At 31.8% G+C, this 27,961-nt stretch overlaps 1 protein-coding gene across 2 annotated transcripts in view; it reads left to right on the forward strand.

The window, feature by feature from the left end:
- The window catches only part of TRPM7 (transient receptor potential cation channel subfamily M member 7), a 98,716-nt gene that overhangs the window by 26,582 nt on the left and 44,173 nt on the right, over nucleotides 1–27,961 (forward strand). For both annotated transcript variants that reach the window (XM_015242738.3, XM_072962452.1), the window contains exons 6-19: nucleotides 164–288; nucleotides 1,215–1,386; nucleotides 3,988–4,162; nucleotides 5,243–5,366; nucleotides 6,363–6,435; nucleotides 8,377–8,477; nucleotides 17,461–17,595; nucleotides 21,099–21,152; nucleotides 23,673–23,813; nucleotides 24,103–24,237; nucleotides 24,819–25,099; nucleotides 26,137–26,365; nucleotides 27,472–27,627; nucleotides 27,706–27,849. In XM_015242738.3, the coding sequence (XP_015098224.1) occupies nucleotides 164–288; nucleotides 1,215–1,386; nucleotides 3,988–4,162; nucleotides 5,243–5,366; nucleotides 6,363–6,435; nucleotides 8,377–8,477; nucleotides 17,461–17,595; nucleotides 21,099–21,152; nucleotides 23,673–23,813; nucleotides 24,103–24,237; nucleotides 24,819–25,099; nucleotides 26,137–26,365; nucleotides 27,472–27,627; nucleotides 27,706–27,849 (2,045 nt within the window). The remainder of the gene's footprint in view (nucleotides 1–163; nucleotides 289–1,214; nucleotides 1,387–3,987; nucleotides 4,163–5,242; nucleotides 5,367–6,362; nucleotides 6,436–8,376; nucleotides 8,478–17,460; nucleotides 17,596–21,098; nucleotides 21,153–23,672; nucleotides 23,814–24,102; nucleotides 24,238–24,818; nucleotides 25,100–26,136; nucleotides 26,366–27,471; nucleotides 27,628–27,705; nucleotides 27,850–27,961) is intronic.

A 27,961-nucleotide genomic window follows, 5' to 3' on the forward strand; every position in this document is an offset into this window, starting at 1 on the left:
GTCCTTGTGTTTTCTTTTGTGAGTTTGTCATTTGGACTTTGTTGCCTTTTATCTTGTATGTGTAAAGAAAAATATCACAAATTGTAGTGTTACAGATTAAGCACAGGATTGTTCTGAACACAATAAAGACTCATATAAAGTGAGTTAAATTTTGTATGAACAGGTGTGGCAAAACATGTTGGTGATGCCCTTAAAGAACATGCTTCCAGATCATCTCGAAAGATTTGCACTATCGGAATAGCTCCATGGGGAGTAATTGAAAACAGAAATGATCTTGTTGGGAGAGATGTAAGAGTGCTTATTAAAATTTCTTATATTTGAATTTATATGTAAAAAAACTTAGAGCAACAATAGTGTGAAGTCAACTTAAAATGCTCATAATCATGCCACAATCCTTTCAGAAATGCAGTCATAGATATAAATAATTGTGTCATTATATTGCTAGTACATTTTGAAACAGCCCTATAGCTATTTCATGCGTTTTCCATATCATGCCAGTCTTTGTAATTAAACTGTTAGTGACTGTATGACATTAAGAATTAATTGTATTATCACTAAGAGTGGTAATCAAATGCTGGTGTTTTATTAGAGTAGGTTAAAGACATGTGAATTGGTTATAGATATTTATCAAGAGATTATTAAAAAGAATTACTAAATTATAATGCCTAACTTTCAAGTACAATTAAATTTCTGATACCAATTTTAAAGATTCTTCTCATGGCTGAAAAAATAGCAATATAACATTTGATTGCTTTTATTCAGTGTCCTTTATATATTGCATTTTATTCACTAGTAACCTAATAGTTTATTCAAATTGTTTATTTGTTACCTCTTCTTTTGCATGGGATGATGAAATATTGTATATTTTGCAGTAAGAGCCAAAATATAATTGTATGGCTTAGCCTATTATTGAATAATCTTCAGCCACTTTAAAGCTTATGCTTTTTGATATATAATTTTTTCCTTTCTTTTTTTTTTTTTAACAAATAACTATAAGAACACCTCTATCTTCCCTCTTCCCCCCAGAGCAACTAAAACCAACTAAAAGGGGGGTGTCACCTGGGGGTGATATGTTCTTTTACATTTTCTATTTGTTGACATGCATAAATAGAATTTTCCTCCTCGCCTTTACAGATTATTTCAAAATTTATTTTTGCTTTACATTACATTATATTCAATTCTGCCCACTAACTCTTATGTTTGCTGTTGTTTAGGTGATTGCTCCTTATCAAACCTTATTGAACCCTCTGAGCAAACTGAATGTTCTGAATAATCTACATTCGCATTTCATATTGGTGGATGATGGCACCGTTGGAAAGTATGGAGCAGAAGTCAGACTGAGAAGAGAACTCGAGAAAACTATTAATCAGCAAAGAATTCATGCTAGTAAGGGAATTCATAAATTTGCTATTTTTGAAATTATTCTGAATTGTATTAAAAGTGAGCAACATTCTAAAAAAGGTGGAAATTGTTTGAAATGCTCACTTCCTTATGTAGCAGGATAATATACAAAAGAACCAAGAATGACTGACCTTACACAAAGTAAGATGACCTAGGAAAGGAAGTCTGAGCTAAATAGGGTCCTTGGATATCAAGGCCAAAGCCACAAAGTTTCGTTGGAAGCTTTGCTGCTATTGTAACCCCATTGCAGCTCAAGGAATTCAAAATACTCTTACTGTGTGATATATTCCAATACATGACTTTGAAATTCAAGATTGAAAAAAAAATACTGTGAAGAAAGAATCACCTTGCTTAAGTTTGTAACACGAGTAGGCATCACTCTTTGGTAGATATATCTTTAAAGTTGATATTCTTGACACTGGTCTTCCTTTTCAACCATAGCAAACTTTTCGGTTCAACATCTAGATTTTTATTTCAGAAAGGAGAAATTTTGTAATTTTAGGATACCAAGAAGGTGAGCTCTATGACAAAGTGAAATAGAAATACAAATTGTGGAACAGTATATTCAAATTAAGATGGAGTCATAGCATTTCCTAAAAATTAGTAATGTCTTAGAATCCTCCCTTTACCTACATTTTGGATTCTTTCAGTGCATTGCAGGTTATCATAAAAACAAAACTTGGTATTCACTAAATGTTTTCTGTTACTTTTGTAGAGATTTTGAATTTTATTGATCAGTTCTGTTTATATAATCCTGACTGTGTCATTAATTTCTTTTTTTAAATATGTTTTTTATCAAAATATAGTCAGTTTACAATGTTGTGTCATTTTCTGGTGTATAGCATAATGCTTCAGTCATATAGGAAAATACATATATTCATTTCCATGTTCTTTTTCACCATAGGTTACTACAAGATACTGAATATAGCTCCCTGTGCTATACAGTATAAACTTGTTGTTTATCTATTTTACGTATATTAGTTAGTACCTGCAAATCTCAAACTCCCAATTTATCCCTTCTCACACCCTTCCCCCCTGGCAAACATAAGTTTGTTTTCTATGTCTGTGAGTCTGTTTCTGTTTTGTAAACAAGTTCATTTGTCTTTTTTTTAGATTCCACATGTAAGTGATACCATATGGTATTTGTCTTTCTGGCTTACTTCACTTAGAATGACATCCTCCAGGTCCATCCATGTTGCTGCAAATGGCATAATTTTATTATTTTTTTATGGCTGAGTAGTATTCTGTTGTATAAATATGCCATAGCTTCTTTATACAGTCATTTGCCGATGGACATTTAGGTTGTTTCCATGTCTTGGCTATTGTAAATAGTGCTATGAACATTGGGGTGCATGTGTCTTTTTGAATTAAGATTTCCTCTGATTATATGCCGGGAGTGGGATTGTTGGATCATATGGTAAGTCTACTTTTAGTCTTTTGAGGAATCTCCATACTGTTTTCCATTATGGCTGCACCAAACTACATTCCTACCAGCAGTGTAGGAGGGTTCCCTTTTCCCCACAGCCATTCCAACATTTATCATTCGTGGACTTTTGAATGATGGCCATTCTGACTGATGTGAGGTGAACCTCATTGTAGTTTTGATTTGCATTTCTCTGATAATTAGTGATATTGAGCATTTTTCATGTGCCTTTTGGCCATTTGTATGTGTTCACTGGAGAATTGCTTGTTTAGGTCTTCTACCCATTTTTGGATTGGGTTGTTTTTTTCTTATCAAGTTGTATGAGCTGTTTTTATATCCTGGAGATTAAGCCTTTGTCAGTCTCATCTTTTGGAAATATTTTCTCCCATTCTGTAGGTTGTCTTTTTGTTTTGCTTATGGTTTCCTTTGCTGTGCAAAAGCTTGTAAGTTTAATTAGGTCCCATTTGTTTATTTTTGCTTTTATTTCTATTGCTTGAATAGACTGCCCCAGGAGAACATTACTGAGAGATTTATGTTGGATAATGTTTTGCCTATGGTTTTTTCTAAGAGGTTTATAGTGTTTTGTCTTATGTTTAAGTTTTTAAGCCATTTTGAGTTTATTTTTGTGTGTGGTGTGAGAGAGTATTCTAACTTCATTGATTTACATGCAGCTGTCCAGTTTTCCCAACATCATTTGCTGAAGAGAATTAATTTCTATATTAATTTCTCAATGCATTTGGAATCAGAAGTACATATTTTAAAAATGATTAAATACATATATAAGTTCAGTTCATACAATATTAAAAAGAAAACTAAAAAGTGAGTTAGTGTTTTAATTTTTTGTCAAGGGTTCAATTAGTGAAATATACAAAACAATTACTACTTTTCAGTGAATATGTACATTCTAGTGTGCACTTAGTTATACATTGGATTTTCTAACTTTGTTATTTAGAACAGACTTTAAGCCAGTGTAAAAGTAATTTATTCAGTATCTATTTTATTTATGCCAGACTAGAATCATGTTGAGTACTTAAAATTAAGTCAATATAGTCTTAGAAGAAATTATTTTTTGGCTTTTTATTTATATTTTGGTTTTGATTGAGTAAAAAATAAGATTAAGTTACTGAATTTTGCCCAATATAATATTTTACCTTTTTTTTTAGGAATTGGTCAGTGTGTCCCTGTTGTGGCACTTATATTTGAGGGTGGGCCAAATGTTATCCTCACAGTTTTAGAATACCTTCAGGGAAGTCCTCCTGTTCCAGTTGTCGTGTGTGAAGGAACAGGCAGAGCTGCAGATCTACTAGCATATATTCATAAACAAACAGACGAAGGCGGGTAAGTATATGATTATGTGATATTTTTAGTAATTTTATGTGAAAAGGCTTGTGGTTTTTAGAATATTAGATTCATTTCAGTGTTTTATGAATGTGAAAATACCTTGTTAAGTCTTGAGGAATTAGCATATCTGATACATTATTGGAATGAATTAAAATGTAACAATCTTTGTAGTACACAAGTTTGCAACATACAGAGGCACCTATGTTTTGATCCGGTAGTTCTATTTCTGGTAATTGTTCCTGCAGATGTACTTGTATACATGTGAAATAATGTATATAAAGTTTATCGTAACAGTGTGGTTTGTAATAGTAAAAGATTGGAACCCAATAAACATATATCAAGGGGACTAGATAAACAAATGATGGTGCATTTGCACAATGAAATAATTTGTGGTTGAGTAAGGTTGTATCTGTATACTGGATTTGAGAAGATTACCAAAATATAATGGGAAAAGGAAGATGTAGAGTAACATATATATGGTGGTACCCTTTATGTCCAAGGAGAAAAAAAGGAGATAACTATTTGTATATATAGAAAGAAATCCTGGAGAGTTATACAAAATAATGGTGTTTCTTGAAAGTGGTTGAGATGGTACTGAGCAGATGGAAGATAGTGGGAAGGACACTTTCACTGTGAATTTTCACATTTTTATATTTTATATTATATCATTATATTTTTCAGCCATATAAATATGTTCCCTATTGAGAAAAAAGAAATAAAAATGCAAATGTGCTGATGTTTAACACATCTTGGTGAAATACTGCTTTATACATCATACTATCTTAAAATTATCTTTATACAAAAAATCTTATAAAGTGTGAGTACTGATAATCTAACACATGCCTTATTAAAAAATATAAAATAATTCAAAGAAAAAAAATCACTCCATTCCATTTTCCACCCTTATAACTTACAGTTGGAGTCTCCTGAAGGAGAAAATTTTTCTCAGGGACAAGTATTTAATATTAATACAGTAACTTTAAGTGTCTTACTTACATACACTGGTAGTTGATATTAGATTTTACATATAATGGAATTTGAAATCAGTGAATTAAATTTTGTTTCCTCTTATTCCAGGAATCTTCCTGATGCAGCAGAGCCTGATATTATTTCAACCATCAAAAAAACATTTAACTTTGGCCAAAGTGAAGCAGTTCATTTATTTCAAACACTGATGGAGTGCATGAAGAGAAAGGAGCTTGTAAGTAGATTTCAGCAGAACAAGCCTTTTTATTTCATTCAGAGCACATTCTAAATTGGAGAAAAAAATTTTTTTAATTTGAATTTAAAATTTTAAATCTTTTTTAACCATGTAAAGGTGTCATTTATAGTTGTGTTCGGGCTAAGAGGTATCCTGGAATGATTATAGTTTTTATACGGTATTGAGACATGCATTGCACTTCTATTTTAAGAAAAGTTTCATAATTAAGCCTCAGTAGATTATGCCCAGGATCAAGGAAGAACACTAAAGGGTCGTTAATGGCTTCTCTAAAATGTATTTGGAGGAAAACAACTTATTATTTTCTTCTGAGTGGTCAAATTAAAGATCAGTGCTGCTTAATTTCAGTCATCTAAGCATGGGCTTAAATATACAGGCATAAAAATTTTTAGAAACTCTGTAAGTAGGTAGATGATAACATGGTTTGATTTGCTGTTTTCTTTCATGCATTTCATTTTTGTACACTATGAAATGAAGTTGAAAAATTTGTATTGGAGCTGTAACAGTAATCTTTCACTTTATAAAAGCGTTGTTAAAAAAAAAAACTCTCAAATGATTTTATGTTTCAAATAATTTAAAGAAATTTCCAGTCAAAGCAGTCAACAAAGCACTTCTCATTCAAGAACACATAAATTACTTGAATTGAATTGAGTAAATGTCTACTCTGTAAAAGGAACAGCAGGACTTACTCGGATTAGTAATCTGTAGCTTCAGCTCATAAATTTCCTATTCTAGTAAGGACATAAGATAGGTCAAAAATGAATGTAATATGAAACCAACGTTTTGAATATACTTGAATTTTATTTGGTAAATGATACAAATTCTTTTCATTTTCTGGGTTTTGGTTGTAATGAAATTATTTCTGACCCCAAAACTATATCTGCCACATAGTTTGAAGTTACTTTGTGATATATGTGTCTTAGATGCGTTGCTTTTTAAAATGTAAAGGCATAATATTATGAATTAATCTCTAAATAGATCACTGTTTTCCACATTGGATCAGATGAACATCAAGATATAGATGTAGCAATACTTACTGCACTGCTTAAAGGTAAGATTTAAATGTTTTTTATTTGTAAGGTCTTTCCTTTACAGTGTGTTTATATAAATTAGGTTTTTTTAAATTTGGCTAAATGTTTGGGAACTTAATTTTTCAATACTTTTTCTTTGTGAAAGACACAATGTTAGCTCTCTTTGACAATAAATTTCCTTTTGTTTTTATCTTATATAATTGTTTTAAAAAAGTCCGTAGCACGATTTATGCAATTAGACCCATTTAATTATCCTGTTAAGAATGTGTTGCATTTTTAATTGGCTGAAAAATAAGTGTTTAAAAGTAGTAAGGATTTAGTTGATAGAAATTAAGAATAGCATTCTTAAATGTGCTATTTTCATTAGTAAGGAAAATTTGGGGAAAAAACTAGTGATATCTTCTAGGACTAAGGGATAATGCACAAGTACATTGAATTATTTTCCTCTCATTATCTTGCCAAAGACATCCAATTGATAAAATGAACAATATTATAGTGAAAAAATCTTCAGAAATTAGAAACTAAAATGGTGTTTTGTCTGGGTACCTGAAAGTCCAAGTATGGACTGGTGAGACGGCAGGAGTAGGGCAAGAAGGCACTGTCTAATCATTCGCAAGAATTTCCCAAATATTAGACCACAGTAAATGCCAGTAGAGCAAGCATTTAAAAAATACTATAACATGTTCACATCATCTTAGAATAAGAGACCATATGTAATAGGAAGCCCAGAAACTATAAAGGGAAAGAAAAACAAATATGATTACATGAATGTAAGAAATAAAAAGAGTACCTAGTATTTGTTTGCCATATACTTTGTGTGCTAGCTACTGTGCTTTAGTGGTTTACATTGCTTATCTCATTTTATCCTTACAGTAGCCCTAAGAGGCAGATTTCCTATTTTTTTTTAAGTTAAAAATTTGTTTTCCTATTTATTTATTTATTATGAAGATACAGGACCCTGTGCATGCTAAGTATGCACTTTACCACTGAGCTACACCTCCCCACACCATTTCCTATTATTTTCTTCATTTTATAGATGAGAAAACTAAGAACAGGAATATAGAAGGATCACAGAAAGGTGTTATGAATTAATAATAAAAAGATGAATACCTTATGGAAGAATGAGTCAGAATTTATGTAAAAGATACTAGCAGAATAATAGAGTTGCTTGGGGGAAATATGGAAATAATGGAAAGATGTTAACAACAGCAAAAAAACGTAACTTAAAGAAGAAGCTTTTATTCCTCCTGCTGTGTATTCCTATACCCCTGATGGATGATATTACCTTTCTGGAATATGTTTTGGCAGTGTATCAAAAGCTTTAACATCTATGTCCATCTACACAACAATTCTGCTTCTACAGAATTGTCCTATTCAAATAATGAAACATGTGCACAAAAGCATACTCACCAAAAAACTCAAAATAACCTGAAATGTCCACGAGTTAGAATATTTGTTGAATGCATTTTAGTTCACCTTTAAAAGATATTAATATATGTATGTAAGGTACGTCTATATGTACTGTTACTGAAAACTGAGGTGTGATATTAACACACATAAAGTAGGCTATTGAATAGTTTGTATAGTGTGATCTACTTTTGCATAAACAATTAAAAGTATATGTATAGTCTTATATATGCGTAGAAAAGCACCTGTAAGGATATTTTTCATCTTAACAATCAGTACTATCACTGTGATAGAAACAGATCATCTTTCTTTTCTACTCATTGTTCTGTTTTCTGAATGTTAGCAATGAATGAGGCTGTGTCTCTTCTATAGTTGGAAAATAAAAGTGCTCAAACCTGGGGTAACCTTGTCTTTCTGAGGCAGGCTGCCTCTAAACAGTGACCAATACCATCAGTGTAAGTTAATTAAAGGGGAATGGGGAGAATTCATAGGTGTTTACATTTTAGTGGAGATAAATTAATTGAACTTGTCAACTGTTTTCTTTATTTCATTAGGCACTAATGCATCTGCATTTGACCAGCTTATCCTTACATTGGCATGGGATAGAGTTGACATTGCCAAAAATCATGTATTTGTTTATGGACAGCAGTGGCTGGTATGTAAACAATCTATATAAACAATGTAATTAAATTAAACTAAGTATTAACAAAGTATTTGCTGGAACTGTGACCAAACTTGACATTTCGGCTGTCAGCCTAAAGTGTAAAATTATTGTAGCTAAACATTTCTGCAACATCCAGATCGGTGTAGAATATAAGTTCTTTCTGCCTCTTAATAAAAACCTTGTTTTGTTTGTTTGTTTGTTTTTTAGGGTATAGATTTCTGAAAATCCTGGCGTTGAAAGAATCCTTAGAAATAGTGCTCTTTGCATCTGTGTTTGTCAGGAGTGTTGGCCTGTAATTTTCTTTTCTTGTGGCGTCCTTGTCTGGTTTTGGTATCAGAGTAATGCCAAACTCATAAAATTTGATTTTGGAAGAGTTTGAGAAGGATCGGCATTAGTTCTTTGAATTCATCAATGAAGCTGTCTGGTTCTTAAATAGTAATCGGTCTGTTTAGAATTTCTGTTTCATCATGATTCAATCTTGGTAGGTTGTATATATCTAGGAATTTTACCTGTTTCTTCTAGGCTGTCCAATTTGTTAACGTTTAATTGTTCGTCTTAGCCTCTTACCATCCTTTTTGTATTTCTGTGGTATCGGTTGTAACATCTCTTTCATTTCTGATTTGAGTTTTCTCTCTTTTCCTTCAGAGGGCTTTCTAAGGCCTTATGCGTTTTATCTTTTCAAAGAACTAGCTCTAGTTTCATTGATCTTCTCTTTTGTCTTTTCATTCTCTGTTTCACTTATCTCTGTTTTAATCTTTGTTACTTCCTTCTAACTTTGAGCATTATTTGTTCTTTTTCTGGTTTCTTGAGGTATAAAGTTAGGTTATTTGAGAATTTTCTTGTTCCATGAGGTAGGCATTTATTGCTGTGAACTTCCCTCTTAGAACTGCTTTTGCTGCATCCCACAAATTTTAGTATGTTATATTTCCATTTTTGTTTGTCTCAAGGTATTTCTTTAAATTTCTCTTGTAATTTTTTTCTTTGACTCATTGGTTGTTCAGTATTATGTTGTTTGATGTCCACATATTTATGAATTTTCCAGTTTTCCTTCTGTAATTAATTTCTAGTTTCATACCATTGTGGTCAGAAAAGATACTTGATATGATTTCATTCTTTGTAAATTTATCAAGACTTGTTTTGTGGCCTAACATGGTCTGTCTTTGAAAATGTTCCATGCGCACTTGAGGAAAATAAGAATTTTGTTACTTTTGGTTGGAATGTTCTGTATATTTATCTATTAAGTCCATTGATCTAACATGTCATTGAAGGCTGATACTTTCTTACTGATTTTCTGTCTGGATAATCTATCCATTGACATGAGTGGGTATTAAAGTCTCCAACTACTATCGTATTGGTATCATTTTCTCCCTTTAAGTCTCTTAATACTTGCTTTCTGTATTTAGGTGCTTCTATGTTGGTTGCATAAGTATGTACAAGTGTTGTGTCTTCTTGTTGAATTGACCCCTTTATTATTAGGTACCACTCATCTTTGTTTCTTAGTACAGTCTTTTTTAAAAGTCTGTTTTGTCTGATTGAAGTATAGCTACTCCAGCTTTCTTTTGGTTTCCATTTGCATGGTATATCCTTTTCCATTCCTTGACTTTCAGTCTGTATGTGTGTCTTTACATCTAAAGTGAGTCTCTTGTAGGCAATGTATAGATGGGTCTTATGTTTTTATCCTTTCAGTTACTGTGTCTTTGGGTTGATGAATTTAGTCCATTTACATTTAAATTAATTATTACAAATACGTACTTATTGACATTTTGTTAGTTGTTTTCTGGCTGTTTTTGTAATTCCTCTCCATTCCATTTTTTTTTAATCCCTCTTTCTTTTGTAGTTTGATGACTTTTTGTACTGATATGCATATATATTCCTTTTTCTTCATCTTTTGTGTATTTACTATAGGTTTTTGCTTTGTGGTTACCATGAGGGTTATATATAATAACTTTTATCTGTAACAGTCTATTTTATGTTGATAACCACTTGTTTGATCCCATTTTAAAGCTCAACATTTTTATGCTCCCCCTCACTGTTTTCTGTTTTTCATGTCAAGTTTTATATCTTTTTACTTTGAGTATCCCTGAACTAGTTGTTGTAATCATAGCTGCTATACTACTTTTGCCTTTTAACCTTTATTCTGGCTTTATAAGTGATTAGTCTTCTACCTTTACCATTAATTTACCTTTCCAGTGAGATTTATTCTTTCATAGATTTTCTTATTACTGATTACTATCCTTTCTTTTCAGCTTAAAGAAGCTCCTTTCACATTTTTTGTAAGGCTGGTTTAGTGGTGATCAACCCCTTCAGCTTTTGCTAGTCTTGAAAAGTCAGTCTCTCTTTTAATTCTGAGTGAGAATTTTTGCCAGATAGAGTATTCTTGGTTGGAAGTTTTTTTCTTTCAGCACTTTGAATATATCATCCCTTCTGGCCTGAAAAGTTTCTGCTGAAAAATCTGCTGATTGCCTTACAGGGGATCCCTTGTATGTAATAAGTTGTTTTCCCTTTGCTGCTGTAAGTATTCTCTCCTTGTCTTAACTTTTTTTGACATTTTAATTATATGTCTTGGTGTGGGTCTCAATGGGTTTATCTTGTTTGGAACTCTCAAAGCTTTCCTTATTTGGATGTCTGTTTTCTTCCCCAGGTTAGGGAAGATTCAGCCATTATTTCTTCAAATACAATTTATGTCCTTTTGTCTTTCTCTTCTTCTGGGACCTCTGTAATGTGAGTGTTAGGATGTTGTCCCATATGTCCCTTAAGCTAACTTCACTTTTTAAATTTTTTGTTTTTTCTTTTTCTACTCTGATTGAGTGAGTTCCACTGCCTTGTCTCCAAGTTGACTAATGCTTTCTTCTGCTTCATCTAGTTTGCTGTTGAACCCTGCTAGTGTATTTTTCAGTTCAGTTTTTATTCTTCAGCTCTGTGACTTCTATTTGGTACGTTCTTATATTTTCCATCTCTGTTGAAATTCTCACTGTGTTCCTTCTCCATAATTCAGTAAGCACCTTTATGATCATTGCTTTGAACTCTTTATCAGATAAATTACTTATCTTCATTTCACTGAAGTTTTTCCCTGAGGTTTTATCTTGTTCTTTCTTTTGAAACATATTTCTCTGTTTCTTCATTTTACTTGACTCTATTGGTTTCAATACAGTAGATGATACAGACACTTCTCCCAGTCTTGAAGAAGTAGCCTTATGTAGGTGTAGGGGATGAGCCTTAATCCAGCTCTTTGCTGTCTCAAACCTCTCTGCTTGTTCAAGCAACCTGTTACGTTTTTACTAGCTCCTAGTAGTTAAGGATGTACTATTACCCATAGAGAGTATTTCAGCACCTGGATTCACTCATGGAAGCCAGACCCTCAGGGCAGCAGCTTTTGAGAATCTTCAACAAAATATTAGCAAACTGAATTCAGCAATACTTTAAAAGATCATATACCATAATCAAATGGGATTATTTTGGGTTTTGCAGATCATTCAGTATGATAAATCACATTAAGAAAATGAGTGCTAAAAATCATGTAATCAGCTCAGTAATTGTGTTGATTTCACATAATTCTGTATCCATTTATGATAAAGACTCTCAACAAAGTGGGTATACAGGAAATGTACCTCAACATAATAAGGGCCATATATGACAAGCCCACAGCTAACATCGTGGTCAATGGTGACAAGTTGAAAGTTTTCCCTTCAAGTTTAGGAACAAGACAAGGATGCCCACTTTTGCCACTTTTATTCAGCATAGTATTGGAAGCCCTAGCCATAGAAATTAGGCAAGAAGAAGTAATAAAAGACATCTAAGTTGGAAAGGAAAAAGTAAAACTCTTACTATTTGCCAGTGACATGATACTATGTATAGAAAACTCTAAAGACTGCCAAAAAAACTGTTAGAACTAATAAATGAGTTCAGCAGAGTTGCAGGATACAAAATCAATGTGCAGAAAACAATGCCATTTACAATTGCATCAAAAAGAATAGATTACCTAAGAATAAATTTAACCAAGGAGGTGAATGACCTGTATTCTGAAAACTGTAATATATTGATGAAAGAAATTGAAAAGACAGAGAGAAATGGGAAAATATTTCATGCTCATGGATTGGAAGAATCAATACTGCTAAAATGTCTATACTATCCAAAGCAATCTGTAGGTTCAATAGAATGAATTCCCATTAAAATTCTAATGGTGTTTTTTGCAGAAATAGAACAAGCAATTCTAAAATTTGTGTGGAACCACAAGAGACCCTGATAGCCAGAGCAATCTTGAGGAAGAAGAACAAAGCTGGTGGCCTTATGCTCCTTGATTTTAAACTGTATTACAAGGCTGTAGTAGTTTAAACAGTATGATATTGGCATAAAAATACATACATTGATCAGTGGAACAGAATAGAGAGCCCAAAAATAAACTCTTGCACATACAGTCAATTAATTTATGACAGAATAGCCAAGAATATACAATGGGGAAAGGACAGTTTTTTCAATTATCAGTGTTGGGGAAACTGGAGAACCATATGCAAAAAAATGAAACCTGACCACTGTCTTATACCGTGCACAAAAATTAATTCAAAATGGATTAAAGACTTCAACATAAGACCTGAAACCATTAAACTTCTTAAAGAAAACATAGGTGGTAAGCTCCTTGATACAGATTTTGGTGATGCTTTTTTTAATCTAACATCAAAATCAAAAATAAATAAATGATACTACCTCAAGCTGAAAAGCTTCTGCACAGCAAAGGAAGTGATCAACAAAATGAAAAGGCAGCTTTCTCAGTGGAAGAAAATACTTGCAAATCATGTATCTGATACAAACAGCTAATATCTAAAATATATTTTAAAAAAAACTCAGAAAACTCAACAGCAAAATAAACAAACAAAAAAAGACCCCAGTTAAAAAACGGGCAGAAAATCTGAAGGGACCTTTTTTCCAAAGAAATCATATAGATGGCCAACAGGTACATGAAAAGATAGATGCTCCATATTATTAGGGAAATGCATATCGAAACCACAATGCGATATTACTTTATACCTGTTAGAATGGCTATTATAAAAAAAGATAAATAACAAGTGTTGGCATGGATGTGGGGAAAGGGAAATCCTTGTATGCTGTTGGGAATGTAAATTCTTGCAACTGCTGTGAAAAACATGGAAGTTCCTCAAAAAATTAAAAATAGAACTACTGTATGATCCAGCACTTCTACTTCTGAAGAAGATGAATACACTAACTCGACAAGGTACATGCACCCTTGTGTTCATTGCAGCATTATTTAAACAGCCAAGATATGGAAACAACCTAAGTGTCCATCAGTGGATGAACGGATAAAGAAATATAAGTATTATTCCATTTTATATATATATATATATATATATATATATATATATATATATGTGATATATATATATAGAATAGAATATTAATCAGCCATAAAAAGTAATGAGGTCTTGCCATTTGCACCAGCATGGGTGGATCTCGGGGGCATTATGTTAAGTGAAATAGAGAAAGGCAAATACTGTCTTATCTCTCCAGTGGTATGAATTATATGTGAAATTTTTTTTTTTTAAATCAAGCTCATAGATAAACCAGATTGGTGATTGCCAGAGGTTGGAGATGGGTGAGGTAGCTTAAAAGGTTAAAAAAATTAAGAGACAAAAGAAGAAATAGTGCTCTGTGTACAGAACTCATTATAGTGTTCTCTCAATCGTTTAGACCAGTTTCTTCTGTAGTCTTGCCATTTTAGTAAGTGGCAACAACTGCTTCCCATTTTCTGAGACATGGAAGTGCCATTCTGAACCTTTCTGTTTCTTACGTTTCAGTCTTCTTTTCTAAATCTTTCATATCTACTTTCAAAATAATCCAGTTTTATCATCCTGTTCCAGTCTACTATCACCCTTCTCTGTCGTTTTAATAGCATCCTGTTTAGTGTCCTTACTCTTATTCTCCATCTACTTTTACAGATGGACGGTGTATTGTATTATATTTACCCAAAGCACAATCCAGAGTCCTTATGATGCCCTACAAGGCTTAATGTCACCCACACCATTACCTTACATCATCTGCTCTCTTACCTTTCGTGTTACCACTATTCCCTTTGCTATTATGTAGCCATGTTGGCCTTGTTGTTCTTAGACCGTATCAAGAATGCTTCTGCCTTTAGGCTTTGTACTTGCTGTTTTCTCTGTCTGGAACACAATTCCCCTAGATGCCTACCTGGGCTTGCTTCTTATTTTTCTGGCTTCAAACCAGATGTATCTTTCTCATTTAAGCTTTTCATGTTCACCCTGTTTTAAAAGCATCCCCCTATGACAGCATTTTCTACATTCTTCGCTGCTATTTTTTTCTAAGAGCGTTTATCACTTTCTGATACAGAACAGATTTTAGCTATTTATTTGTGTACCTCTGTACTCCTAGAAAGTAAATTTTATGAAAGCAAGAATATTTTTCAGTTTTCGTCACTGCTGTATTCATAGCCTAGCGTATAGAAAGTGCTTGACAAATTTTTGTTAAATGTCTGAATTAATAGAAGGCTGGGTAAATTAAATGTTCATCCATACCTTGGAGTATTATCTGGCCTTCACAAAGGATGAACTAGATCCTTTCTATCTTACATATCTGTGGTCATAGAATCTTTGTGAAAACTGTTAATATGGGATATGTCTGCAGAGATGAGGGGCAGAAGAAAGTTTTATTTTTTACCATTTTGTGGTGTTTGATTTTTTTTTTAACTATGGAAATGTATTTTCTATATAATAATAATAAACAATTAATTAGTTGCTTCCCATCTTACAGAATAGTAGAGGAAGAAACTGATATTAATCAGCAGTGGTAAAACTCCAGCAGTAAACCAGCCATTTATTTACTTGAATAATTTCACTGGATTTTTGATCTCCTCAAATAATAACAGCTTAAACAATGCCTTTATCTTCTTTTTGAATTAGTTTTATCTCATGGATTTGTTCTATATAGTATTATCTGTTTGATTTTGTGCTTCCTTCACTCTAAATGTAGAATTTGCAGGACAATTGTTTTACTTTTTTTCCTCTTGATTGTTAGGATTTCAGGATGCACTGAGTTTACAAAGAAGTACTGCTTATAAAGCAGGTTTTTTTTTTTTAACTAAATTTTTTTTGTCACGTATGGAAATTTTGTCAGGCTTTGTTGTTCAGGGGCAGTGATTATAAACTCAATTGGATAGAACACTTCTTTTTTAAAACAAAAATTTTGTTATACTCTTTTTAATTATATGAATATGAAATTCCATAAATATATACTACACAAATTAAAAAAAATATAGTGCCCTAATTATATTGAAGACAGAATGAAAGTGATTTTTAATAAAAATAGGTATTTCAATACAGAGGTGCTGAAGAATGGCAATATATAAAAGACATAGTAAGTAATCAGATGCTTGCATTTATACATAGAATTAGTGTAAATGCTGCAGTTGTAACCAGACTAATACAGGAATGTTGTTGATAATTCAAAATCCATGGGGAGAAGAAAAACACCCCTTACAAGTACAGGATAAGAAAGAACAGAGAGAAGCAAGTGAGCAGTACAGTAAAAGTTGTTAGGATAAGTTAAAAACAAACCAGATTTGTAAGTGATAAGAAGTAGGAAATAATCTTACCTAAAATAGGAATAACATGCTATGATAAACTACATGTTAATATATGAGAAATGAGTAATTACTACATTCTTAATAATCAGTTGTGCCTTATTTTTAAGTGCAATAGCAAAATAATTCCCTTGTAATGAAAAAGAATCAAGTGGTGAAAAATACCACAGAAAGCAATCCTCCATCTGGTCATTGCATACATTTAGTCTGTATACTTAAAACAATCTTGGAGATCATATCTTTTGCTAAGTGTTGGAAATAGAGGATAGATTGGATAAAGAAATGGTAATAGAAGCTGTTGTAGAGAAGTTGTATAGTTGTATGGTAAATTTCCCAAGAAAGACTCAGAATAAGATTTAAAAACGTGTGAAAAAACCCAATTATTTTGGTATTGATTTTCACCAAAAAGGTTTTTTTTATCATCTGCTACTTAAATATTAAAAAATATACAGAAGCAATAATGATTTATTGATATATTACTGTATTTAATAATATTATATAATTAATATTACTATTATATTAATAAGATGACTTTTATAATGATAGTGAAATTCCTGTATTTGTGTCTCAACTAAATTTAATACTATTTGATTCAGAGTCTGGTGAAGTCTATGAAAGAGTCTCTAAAAAGGGACCACTACAAATGCTGACTGATACTTAGGTTATGTATTAAACTCAAATGGCGCATACTGTATTGCTATTAAGAGATGTGATTTTTCTCTAATGGTGAATGGTTTCTGTTAAAAGTTCTAAAGACAACTAAGTACAGGCTTGTCTGACTTATATAGTAGTTGTATTTTTGGAAAGTTCATGGCAGAAAAACTTTGTGTTTATATGTAAAGTGGAATTAGTGGATTTTCATTCATGAGAGTCTATCAGGATAACAGAAAGTTGTGTGAGAGTTAAGGCATTTCCTTTTTGAGTGAGACTGTCTGGCATATTGCATGATTTCTGATATCCTTTGACCCTGCGCATTGTATGTTAGTAATGGCACCCAATTATTGAAATGATCCCTATAATAAACCTTTCCTAAACATTGAGAATCATTGCTCTTCTAAGATACTTTTTTCCCCAAAATTTACTTCTCTGATGGATTCTTTCTTGTTTTTACCCCCACCTTGTAGCACTTCCTCTTCTTCAGAAATAGTGTTTATCGAACGTTCTTAACGGAATGTTAACTCTAGAGAGATCTTCTCATCTATTCCCTATATACCTTAAGTCCTAGCCTCTTAATGCTTTGCATCTTTTTAATTTTGTTCTAAAATTGTTCAGGAACAAATATGTATAAATCCTAAGGACTTGCATTTAGAATTGTTTGTATAATTAGAATGTGTGAAACATTTATGAATTTTATTACTCTTTTAGGTTGGATCCTTGGAACAAGCTATGCTTGATGCTCTCGTAATGGATAGAGTTGCATTTGTAAAACTTCTTATTGAAAATGGAGTAAGCATGCATAAATTCCTTACCATTCCTAGACTTGAAGAACTTTACAACACTGTAAGTATATGTTAAAATTGTTTGTTGACTAAGTTTTATCATCTTTGAGAAATGTCATTTTACCTGAACATACACAATCCTGTTGGTAAAACTTTCAATGTTTTGCTAGATTACATGGAAAAATCACAGCCAGTCTTAGTATAGATTGTTTATGTGACAGTCTGAAACCCTGTCCCTGTTTCTGGAGACCTCTGTTACCATAGCCACTTAGGAAAGAGATGTAGTGTTAACAACGCTGTCCTTCCCCTCACCTCTTTTTTAAACTGTAGGATCAACTTCTTACTTATAGAATCATGATATTTCTTCTTTTACTTGGTGGTCATTTGTTATACCAAATTTCTTTTGATTCCTTTGCCCATTGAAGAAATTCTACATTGTTTTTTTCTTTTCTCTTTTTGTTTTTTACATTTATGATTTTGCCCTTGTGGTGTCCCACTTTAGCTTACATACTGTTTTTCATTTAAAGAGCTCTTAAAAACTAATTATTTAAAAGTCCTTAAAAAAGTCTCTTTCATTTCGTTTCAAATTTCATGTCACTAACATTGGAGAGGATAAATATTGCCCTTCTTATTGGTTTCCCATATTGCCAATATGGATTTAATGGAACTATACTTTGAGGAGTACTGTGACTGAATCCTAGCTTTCTAATCTTGACTTCTCTGCAGAGTTGTGTCTGTTCATTCATCAGTTTCTTCCTATTTGTCTCCTCTTTTTAATTTTTAATATATTCATACTATTCAATCATTTCCAGCCTATACTATTTCAGTAAGCTAGTGTTCTTAATCTAGTTTTTCTTCGAATCTTTAACCTAATTATTCTTACAAGCACATATTTTATCATATCTTCCCCAAGTTTAAAAACATTTCATGGCTCTCCAAGTGTACAGAAATACTCAAACTCTTAGCTTAATTTTCAAAGCTCTCCAACTTCTGAAAATTTGAAATTTTGCCCCAGCTATTTATCTTACTTGGCCTTTTTATTCCTACTCCCCACCTCCCCGTCCTGGGTGTTTCAACTATATAGCCTACCTACTATTTCCCCAAAACATAAACCTTTTTTAAAATAAGTGTTTGCTGTTTACTCAGTGCTGGTCTGTGGTTTTTTTTTTCCAACTGTTCCCCACTTACTGGATTTTATTTGTTGTTTAGAACTTAGTTCAGTGCCAGTGGGGAGGGTATAGTATGTGCCTAGCACGTATAAGCTCCTGGGTTCAATCCCCAGTACCTCTATTATAAATAAATAAATAGATACATACATACATACTTAATTACCTCATCTCCGAAAAATTTTTAAAAATAAAATGTTAAAAAAAAATGCCATGCCACTGCTACAGTGAAGCCCAATAGCATGTTGGGTAAGTACAATTATATCTTCCACTGTGGCTTATAAATTTCTTTTGAATAGGGATTATGTCTTTATTTTCCCCCATTATTTCCCTTTAATAGTATCTAGCACAGTTACATTGAACTTTCTTGGTGTTCTACTGTCTCTAATGAACAGATGTGAAAATTAAAGGAATTATTCTTCATGCTAAAGTGAGGTTTATCCCTGAAATGTAAAGCAAATGTAAAACAGTAAAAATAAAAATTAACCTCATTAGCAAGGCAAGTAATTTTAATTGTGTAACTCAAAGGTATTAAGATAATAGTTACTCTCAGCATCAATTATTGATAAATATTTTTAAAGTTTAATGGATTATGTATGATATGATAAAGCAGTGGTTCTCAAACTTTTTGATATCTGGGTCCAATTACATAAAAGTTATTGAGGACATCAAAGAGCTCTTCTAAAGAGGTTTTGTTTATGTGTGTTCACATGTACATATTGGAATGTAAAACCAAGAAATTTTAAAAATGTTTATTGATTCATACTTAAGGAACAATAATATATTCATTACATATTAATGTAAATAACATATCTTTCAATAGAGCAAAAAAAATCAATGAGGAAAGTAGAATCGTTTTATGATTTTACAAATCTCTTTAATGTCTGACTTCATAGAAGGCAGTTGGAGTCTTATGTTTGCTTTTGGATTTAATATCATGATATCACACATCAAGAAGCCTCTGGAAAACTCTACTGAACACTGAGAGAATGAGAATGAAAAAAATGCAGATAACATTTTAACATGATTTGGAAAATATTTTTGATCTCATAGGCCTCCTGAAAAGATCTTGGGGGTCATCAGGGGTCTTCAGATCACACATTGAGAACTGCTAGGTTAAATTACACTTCTTTTTTTTAGTAAGAAGTTATAGTTAATGAATAAACATTAATGAATTAAGATAAAATAGAATTCCAAAAATTGCATTTCTATGTGATTACATACTATTAGCGAAAATACACTGAAACTTCCTAATACCTAAAACTTATGAAATACTTCATGTTAACTTGTAGGAGATTTATTTTTAAAATACTAACATACGGAGATGATTGGGCTGAAAGAACTCTGCTTTTAAATCTATAGACTAAATATTATTTTTAAAAAAAGCAAAGTAAGATAAAATGTAGTTTATATGTAATATCAGTTATAGCCATCTTTCGATATTCTATAGAATTTGAAAGCCAATAAGAAAGAAAATATTGTTTTCAAAGAAATAATAAGCTTTCCTACTTAGATTTGAAAATGCATTATGAAATGTATGTGATCAAAATGGAAAAGTGAATTGATTACTACAATAATGTCTCATAAAAAATTAACAGTAACACAATGGTGAGAGGAAAATCTCATTTGATATTTCTTTTAAACAATAGATTGAATGCTCACTGTGGATTGGGTGCCCTTGAGGAAACAGAACTGTCATCCAGATTTGGGTGACATGGCTATCAAAGTTAAAATATTGCCAGTAATTCTCTTGATTTGTGCTGTATAGAATTAATTGTAGTAAATTCAATATAGAAAAGTTCAGGAGAATATATTTTTGGCCCGTTGGACTCAGTCTTGATGGGAGAGATATACTCCTGGGTATTTTTTCAAAATACAGGATACCATCAAAATAAGATTACTATAAAAATCAGACTTGTATTTAGTCTACTCTAATATTATACTTAAATGAAATTAAGGTAATAAGGAAAAGATGACATATACAAATGTTTGTTACCCAAAATATTTAAAAGTATTGCTACAACTTGATTAGTGGCAGAAACAGAGGTATAGAGATTTTAACAAAAGGAGAGAGAATGTATTACCTCCATTATCAATGAAAGAAACATAAACTTAACATATAATTGTGAATCGTGCAGTGTTTGCATGACTTTTAGAAAAAAGCTATTATGTTTTTACAGTAAAAACATAAGAACATAGGAAATGATATGTCTTGTTAAAGGTAAATATGACAATATGAAATGGTTATTTTTTTCTTTGTTCCATTTGACGAACAACTTATTTAACTCAAAAACAATGTAATTTGTGCAAGAACAAAAGTCCTATAAGCAACAAAGTGAAGTTGTTTCAGTTATTTTAGAAGAAAAATAAGTTTGCTCTAATTTTTTTCTCCTTAAAGAAACAAGGCCCAACTAATCCAATGCTATTTCATCTTGTTCGAGATGTCAAACAGGTAAGAGTTTTTTGTTTTCAAAAAATATTATTTAAAAAATTTGTTTATACTTCATCTGTTTCTAAAAAAACATTTCGGTACATCTTAAAAATAACATAGAATGACATTTTTTAATCAAAATAAAATAAGGGATAAACTTGTGGCAATATAGGAGTAAAGATATCAGGTATATGAGAAATCAAGAAAAAGGAAAGTTTATGAAATTGAGACTAAGCTTCTTGAGCTTCTGGTTATCCAAGGTAAGAGTGTGGTGAATTTCATAATGTTCATTGGTCTATAAAGAATAATAGATAGAATGTATCATCTTTCTCTGTGTTCAGAAGAAATTTGTTCCCTGGACGTGTGAAGGACAGTGAATAAGGCCATTGAGAGAAACACTGAATGGTGATCTTCATGGCAGATTTTGCTAATAAAAATACTGAAATGCTCTGTTTCTGTCTGTGTGTGTGTGTGTGTTTCTCCCACCCCTTCTTTAATATCCACTATGGGTGTGATTTAATATTTAACACTGTCAGGTAGTCTGAAGCTGTTCTGTGGTGACTAAATTTGATGCACTGATATTTCTCTTCTTTTCTATTGTGATTCTTTCTGAATTAATAGTTTTAAACATTTATTAAAAACTATAACAGTTCAAACTATTGGTGTTCAGTAGTTTTATTTTCCTTGATGAAAAGATACTCATATTTAGTTAATTGAATTATTTTTAAAGTTTCTGAACTAAAATGCTTTCTGGAATTTTTCATTCAAAATTATTGCTTGCTGTTCAATGTGAGTGTTCTATTACAAAATTGAAAAATTAGATTAAAATGTCATTTTTTTATGTTTTGTAACTTACTTCATACCAAACTAACATTATATAGAAAGAATTGAGACCTTATTATGCTTAAAATTTTTTTCTTTAATTCTGTATTTTCCACGTGCTTTTCTTTTTAGCTTTTTTGAAATGTATTTCACATACCCTAACGTTCACCCATTTAAAGTGTATAGCTTAGTGGCTTTTCTATATTCAGAGTAGTGCATCCATCACCACAATCTAATTTTATAGTATTTACAATACCCCTAGAAGTAACTTCATACCCATTAGCATTCTCTTCCCCATTCCTGCTCCTTCTCTACTCCTTGCCTCTGGCCCCGCTCTAGGCAGCTGTTAATCTGCTTTCTATCTCTGTAGATTTGCCTATTCTGGGCATTTCAAATTTTTGTTTATTTTGTTTAAATAATTAAAACTTTTTTTTTTCTTTTCAGAAAGCTAGAGTAATGGGAAAGACCTTCAGACCAGGGATTTCTTAAACACATTTGCGTTATGATTTACTTATATGGCTTATCAGAAAGAACTATAGTAGTTAATTCTGGAGACACATAGGAAATTTGTTATATATTGACTATTTTTATGTTGGTGGCTATAATAATAAGCCCACTTTTTCTATTTCCATAAGTGTAAATCCTAAAGTAAGGGCAGTAATTGAATATTTTCTGATTCAAATTAATAAGTAGAGTTTTGTAAGAGTTTGAGAAATTGCTTACCATGATTTTTTTTAAGATAATTCACATTATTTTCCTTAATTAAAATATTTCCTATTCAAGTGGATTCAAAACATAATAGTATTTGTCAGATTAAAAAAAGACTAAAAATATAATATATGGCATCCTCAATCATAAAACATTTTAAAGTTGTTTAAGATAAAAACACAAAACTTGCATTTAAGAAATGAAAATGGTTATTAATTTTAAAATTGGAGATCTGAAGAATATATATATATTTAGAAGTTAGAAACTTCACAGATGAAACCAAAATGTAAAAGGTATAAGCATCTCAAAAAAATACTAAGTTCATGAAATTATAATTAAGGAAATGAAGAGAATGGTGATGGTAGAAGGGCAGATTGGTTAATATATATAAATCATCTGATGATTAAACCCTTTTAAGATTATTTACTGAAATTAACCAAATATTTCATCCTGAAGCAGGCAGTCTTTCCAAACTGACAAATGGTTTCTGTTCCAAAGATTCATTTGTAAATTGATGCCCTGGCAAAATGAAGTCTTGGCTCTGAACAGTGTTATAAGTGGTAGTTGAATTCTAGCCAAGGCTGTAAGAACTTGTGTAACCTATAATATAGCCAGTATAAGTATTGATGGGCCCATCTGGAAACATAATTAACATTTATAGCTTTATTTTTGTGGGAAAATGAAACAACTATGTGCCACAGTGAAATGGAATATTTGGCACTTGGAGGTTCCTTTGACTATGTGCAGTGAAGAGATCAAATTATCTTCCTACTGTAAGCCATACTCCTTTCCTGAGCCACTCCTTTGGGACTTCAAAACTTCAGAATCCCTCTTGTTACAAAAGTAAACAAACAAGTCATTCCTTTCTTTTGTAAGATGGCTGCTGGCAACTCTAGCTTCCTGTAACAAGGAAACATTGTTCTTTTGGAGAGTAGGCACATTTATATGCAAGGTATAGAAATATTGAGAAATACCATTTTTGCCTTTTTTAAATTAATGTTTTATTTCCAGGGAAATCTTCCTCCAGGATATAAGATCACTCTAATTGACATAGGACTTGTCATTGAATATCTTATGGGAGGAACCTATAGATGCACCTACACTCGGAAACGTTTTCGATTAATATATAATAGTCTTGGTGGAAATAATCGGGTATGTAATATTTGGGGGGAAGGCTACAGATGTACTTTAAAATGAGCTTATACACTGTAAATGTTAAAAATTGCTTGTATTAGAATAGTGAAAGTAGCAACATGAAAGTGAAAACATGAGATTTTCAACTAAGAGTACTTAGAAATGCTTTGTAATTGAAATCTTAAATCAGGGTTTTTTGTGGGGGATGGTGTATGTACATACATTATACATATGTAAATTGATTTTTAATTTTTATAGCATAGCAGAATATTTAAATCTGTAAAAACTAATAAGGTTTCATTTTCAGAGGTCTGGCCGAAATACCTCCAGCAGCACTCCTCAGTTGCGAAAGAGTCAGGAATCTTTTGGCAATAGAGCAGATAAAAAGGAAAAAATGAGACATAATCATTTCATTAAAACAGCACAGCCCTACCGACCAAAGGTATATTCGTTTAAATATTATACTTTCTGGATTTTGTTCCATCTAAATTACTTAGTATTATGAAACAAAAAATTACTTGTCTTAGTAGGAATTATCATTTTTTTTTAGATGTAGTATTATATCATTAATTCTTTTTCTTTTATACCAAAAGATATTCAGTGTGAATTAATGATTCTATTAAGTTTTTAGTATTTAGCTATGATAATAACCAAATTTTTAAAATGTTTTGATAAATGCATAACTGCCTCCTTTTATTCCACATTTACTTGATTAACAACATGCAAGACAGAAGTGTTATACAGACTTCGCTTTCATTAAAATTGTGGTTTTTTTCAGATATTAGTTGAAATATTTAGGTCCTTTCTTTAATCTTGGAAAACTTTGTTACAAAGACTTTTTGAAATACCATTTCTATAAAATGAATTTTAAGGTGTAGTAAAAATCAGATGTGTAAAATTAATACTATGTTGATTTGTGTAGTTATATGAAGTTAAAGAATAAAGAATATTTTATTAAAATCTCACATGAATTTCATATGACCTTATTATAATAAGCCTTATAACATTTATTTTCTCTTGAAGATTGATACAGCTGTGGAAGAAGGAAAGAAAAAAAGAACCAAAGATGAAATTGTAGATATTGATGATCCAGAAACCAAGCGCTTTCCTTATCCACTTAATGAACTGTTAATTTGGGCTTGCCTTATGAAGAGGCAGGTCATGGCCCGTTTTTTATGGCAGCATGGTGAAGAATCAATGGCTAAAGCATTAGTTGCGTGTAAGATCTATCGTTCAATGGCATATGAAGCGAAGCAGAGTGACCTCGTAGATGATACTTCAGAAGAATTGAAACAGTATTCCAAGTAAATTATATTTTATCATTTGAAACATTGAAAAAATACAGAGTAGATGGGATTTAAGTGGAGGTTATAGTGCCATGACTAATTGGGGATGGATGTGTGTGGGGGTGTGTGTGTGTGTATTGGTAAAATTAAGAGAAATCCATTTTCCAGATGTTAAGGTTGTTTTTTTTTTTATTGAGCAACTACTGCCTCTGCATGTAGAAAGTTTATTATTATTGTTTGCAATTAAGGAGTTAAGTATTTCAGAGGAAAGAAGAAATGTCATAAGTCAGTTTAATAATTAACTGCACATAATAGCAGTTAGACTATGAAAAATTCCATTTGTAGTGGTAGGGAAGGGAAGAAAGTGAGGTTTGAGCAGTGTTCTAAAGAAATAAATTTAGTTCAACTGGAAGGGCATGTCAGATGGTGAAAGTACATATATAGAAGCATAAAACAGCTCACTAAAGTTTTACAGTTTACTTAGGGGAGTAATGGAATATTAAACTAGGAATGTCATTTGTAGGAAGCTTTATAATAGAGAATAGGACCTCCCTCCCCCAAAATGGGCTGTCTTTGAAAGTATGTGAGAGTTGTTACTGAAAACAACTCAAGCAGAGATCCTCAAATAGCTTACCAGGGCTTTAAGATTAAGATGTTTTTCATGTTAAGTTAGTCCCTATTCACATTATTCTTCCTCTCTACTGGATACCATTTCTGTGTTTGAAATATTGTGTAGAGACTTTTTGAACAGAGCATCTGAACATGGTCGGTTTTGGTTTCCTGTGGGTTTGTAGATTTATTTCCAGGAACAGGGGAAAGTACCCTGAAGTCACATTTGCAGTCTCGTTTCTGATGTGGCATATTTTAATATTTCATAATTTCCACATAGTAGTAAATATCTGAAAGCATAGTGCTACTATGATTCTACTGCCTCACAATTTCCTAAGTGTGTGTGTGAAAATATTAAAAACTGGAACATGTTAGGAAAACTCTAAGAATGATTTAAAACTGTAATTTGGTAATCTGAATATGTTTTGCCTTTTATTTTTTGATAGTGATTTTGGTCAACTGGCGGTTGAATTATTAGAACAATCCTTCAGACAGGATGAAACCATGGCTATGAAATTGCTCACCTATGAACTGAAAAACTGGAGTAATTCCACCTGCCTTAAGTTAGCAGTTTCTTCAAGACTTAGACCTTTTGTAGCCCACACCTGTACACAGATGTTGTTATCTGATATGTGGATGGGAAGGCTGAATATGAGGAAAAATTCCTGGTACAAGGTATACCTTGGAAATAATTTTAAGTGTGTGATTAGATAAAAAGAACAGCACAATTAGCCCAGCTGTATAGCAAAATGCCTTGATTTATGAGGGTGGTACGGGTGTTGGTGTTGGCATTTTATCCCAAATGGCCTGCAGTGGCCTCTTTTTCCCTCCTTTTCTTCGCTCTGAATCCTCTTCAGGTGTGTTGTATAATGACTGTTGCCCCAGTCTGAGCCAGGAACATGACAGTAACAAATGGGAGACTGGCATTTATAGCCCAAGCTGCCATGAAAAAAGTTGCCACTTTATGAAAAGATGATTCCCAAATTCTGAAATTCCGGACCTATCTACTAACTTAATAATCTGTTACTTTTAATTTATTTGAAATGTATTGGGTCTTCTCTGTTTTTATGGTTCAGAATTTGGGTAAAATGTTGGCTGGTACTTTGGTTTCATTGTAGTGAGACATTTTACTTTAAACTTTCCTTTTTGTTATCTTATGTCTTGAATAAGGTACAGAAATATAGAAGGCAGAAATCAGGCAAGTAGTTTAACCATTGACCATTGTTAAGTGGATAACGGATACTAATCATCTACTAAAAATAATGGTGAAAGATTAACCAATAGAAACCCTGATTCAGAATTACAATTTTTGTGCTGTAGGATTTTCCAGGTAATACGTGCTATTTTAGAAATAAACCTTTTTGTTTATAGAGGCACAAGCTGAGTAATCATGTTATGACATGGAACACTTGCAGAGAGATTTAGGATAAAATTAAGCACATAGCAACTTCATTAAGGCTTGAATTTTGTTTAAGCAAAATTGTATTTTCTAAATAAATTGTAATCTGATTTTTTAAAAGGTTAAGTCTATAATAATTATTAACTCTTTTCTATACCCTCATATCATAATACTCAAATGTTTTGTTATTCCTTAAAACAGTTCAACCTGGGCCTCTTTATGTGTAATATGCAAGTAAAAAGTTAAGTTTTTATTTTTTCCCTATACTACCAGGAGTGAAATGGCTAACAGTCATATTTTATACCTTTTTATTGCTTTTATTATAGTCTTTTGAAGGTCATTAATTTTAAAATGTAAACTTAACATGTTTCTAAATTTTTAGGTCATACTAAGCATTTTAGTTCCACCTGCTATATTAATGTTAGAGTATAAAACTAAGGCTGAAATGTCTCATATTCCACAATCTCAAGATGCCCACCAAATGACAATGGAAGATAGTGAAAACAACTTCCAAAACATAACAGAAGAGATTCCCATGGTAAGGAGGAAAAAAGAATTTAAAGTAAATACAAATTTTTGGGGAATAAATGTACAATAAGTGTTGTTTTTATTTTAGGAAGTATTTAAAGAAGTAAGAATATTGGACAGTAATGAAGGAAAGAGTGAAATGGATATACAAATAAAATCAAAAAAGCTTCCAATCACACGAAAGTTTTATGCCTTTTATCATGCACCAATTGTAAAATTCTGGTTTAACACGGTATGTTTTTTTAATTGAAGTATAGTTGATGTACAGTAATATTGTATGAGTTACAGATATACAATATAGTGATTCACAATTTTTAAAGGTTATACTCTATTTATAGTTATTA

This window comes from Vicugna pacos, chromosome 6 (genome assembly GCF_048564905.1).
Source record: "Vicugna pacos chromosome 6, VicPac4, whole genome shotgun sequence".
NCBI classification, from domain to species: domain Eukaryota; kingdom Metazoa; phylum Chordata; class Mammalia; order Artiodactyla; family Camelidae; genus Vicugna; species Vicugna pacos.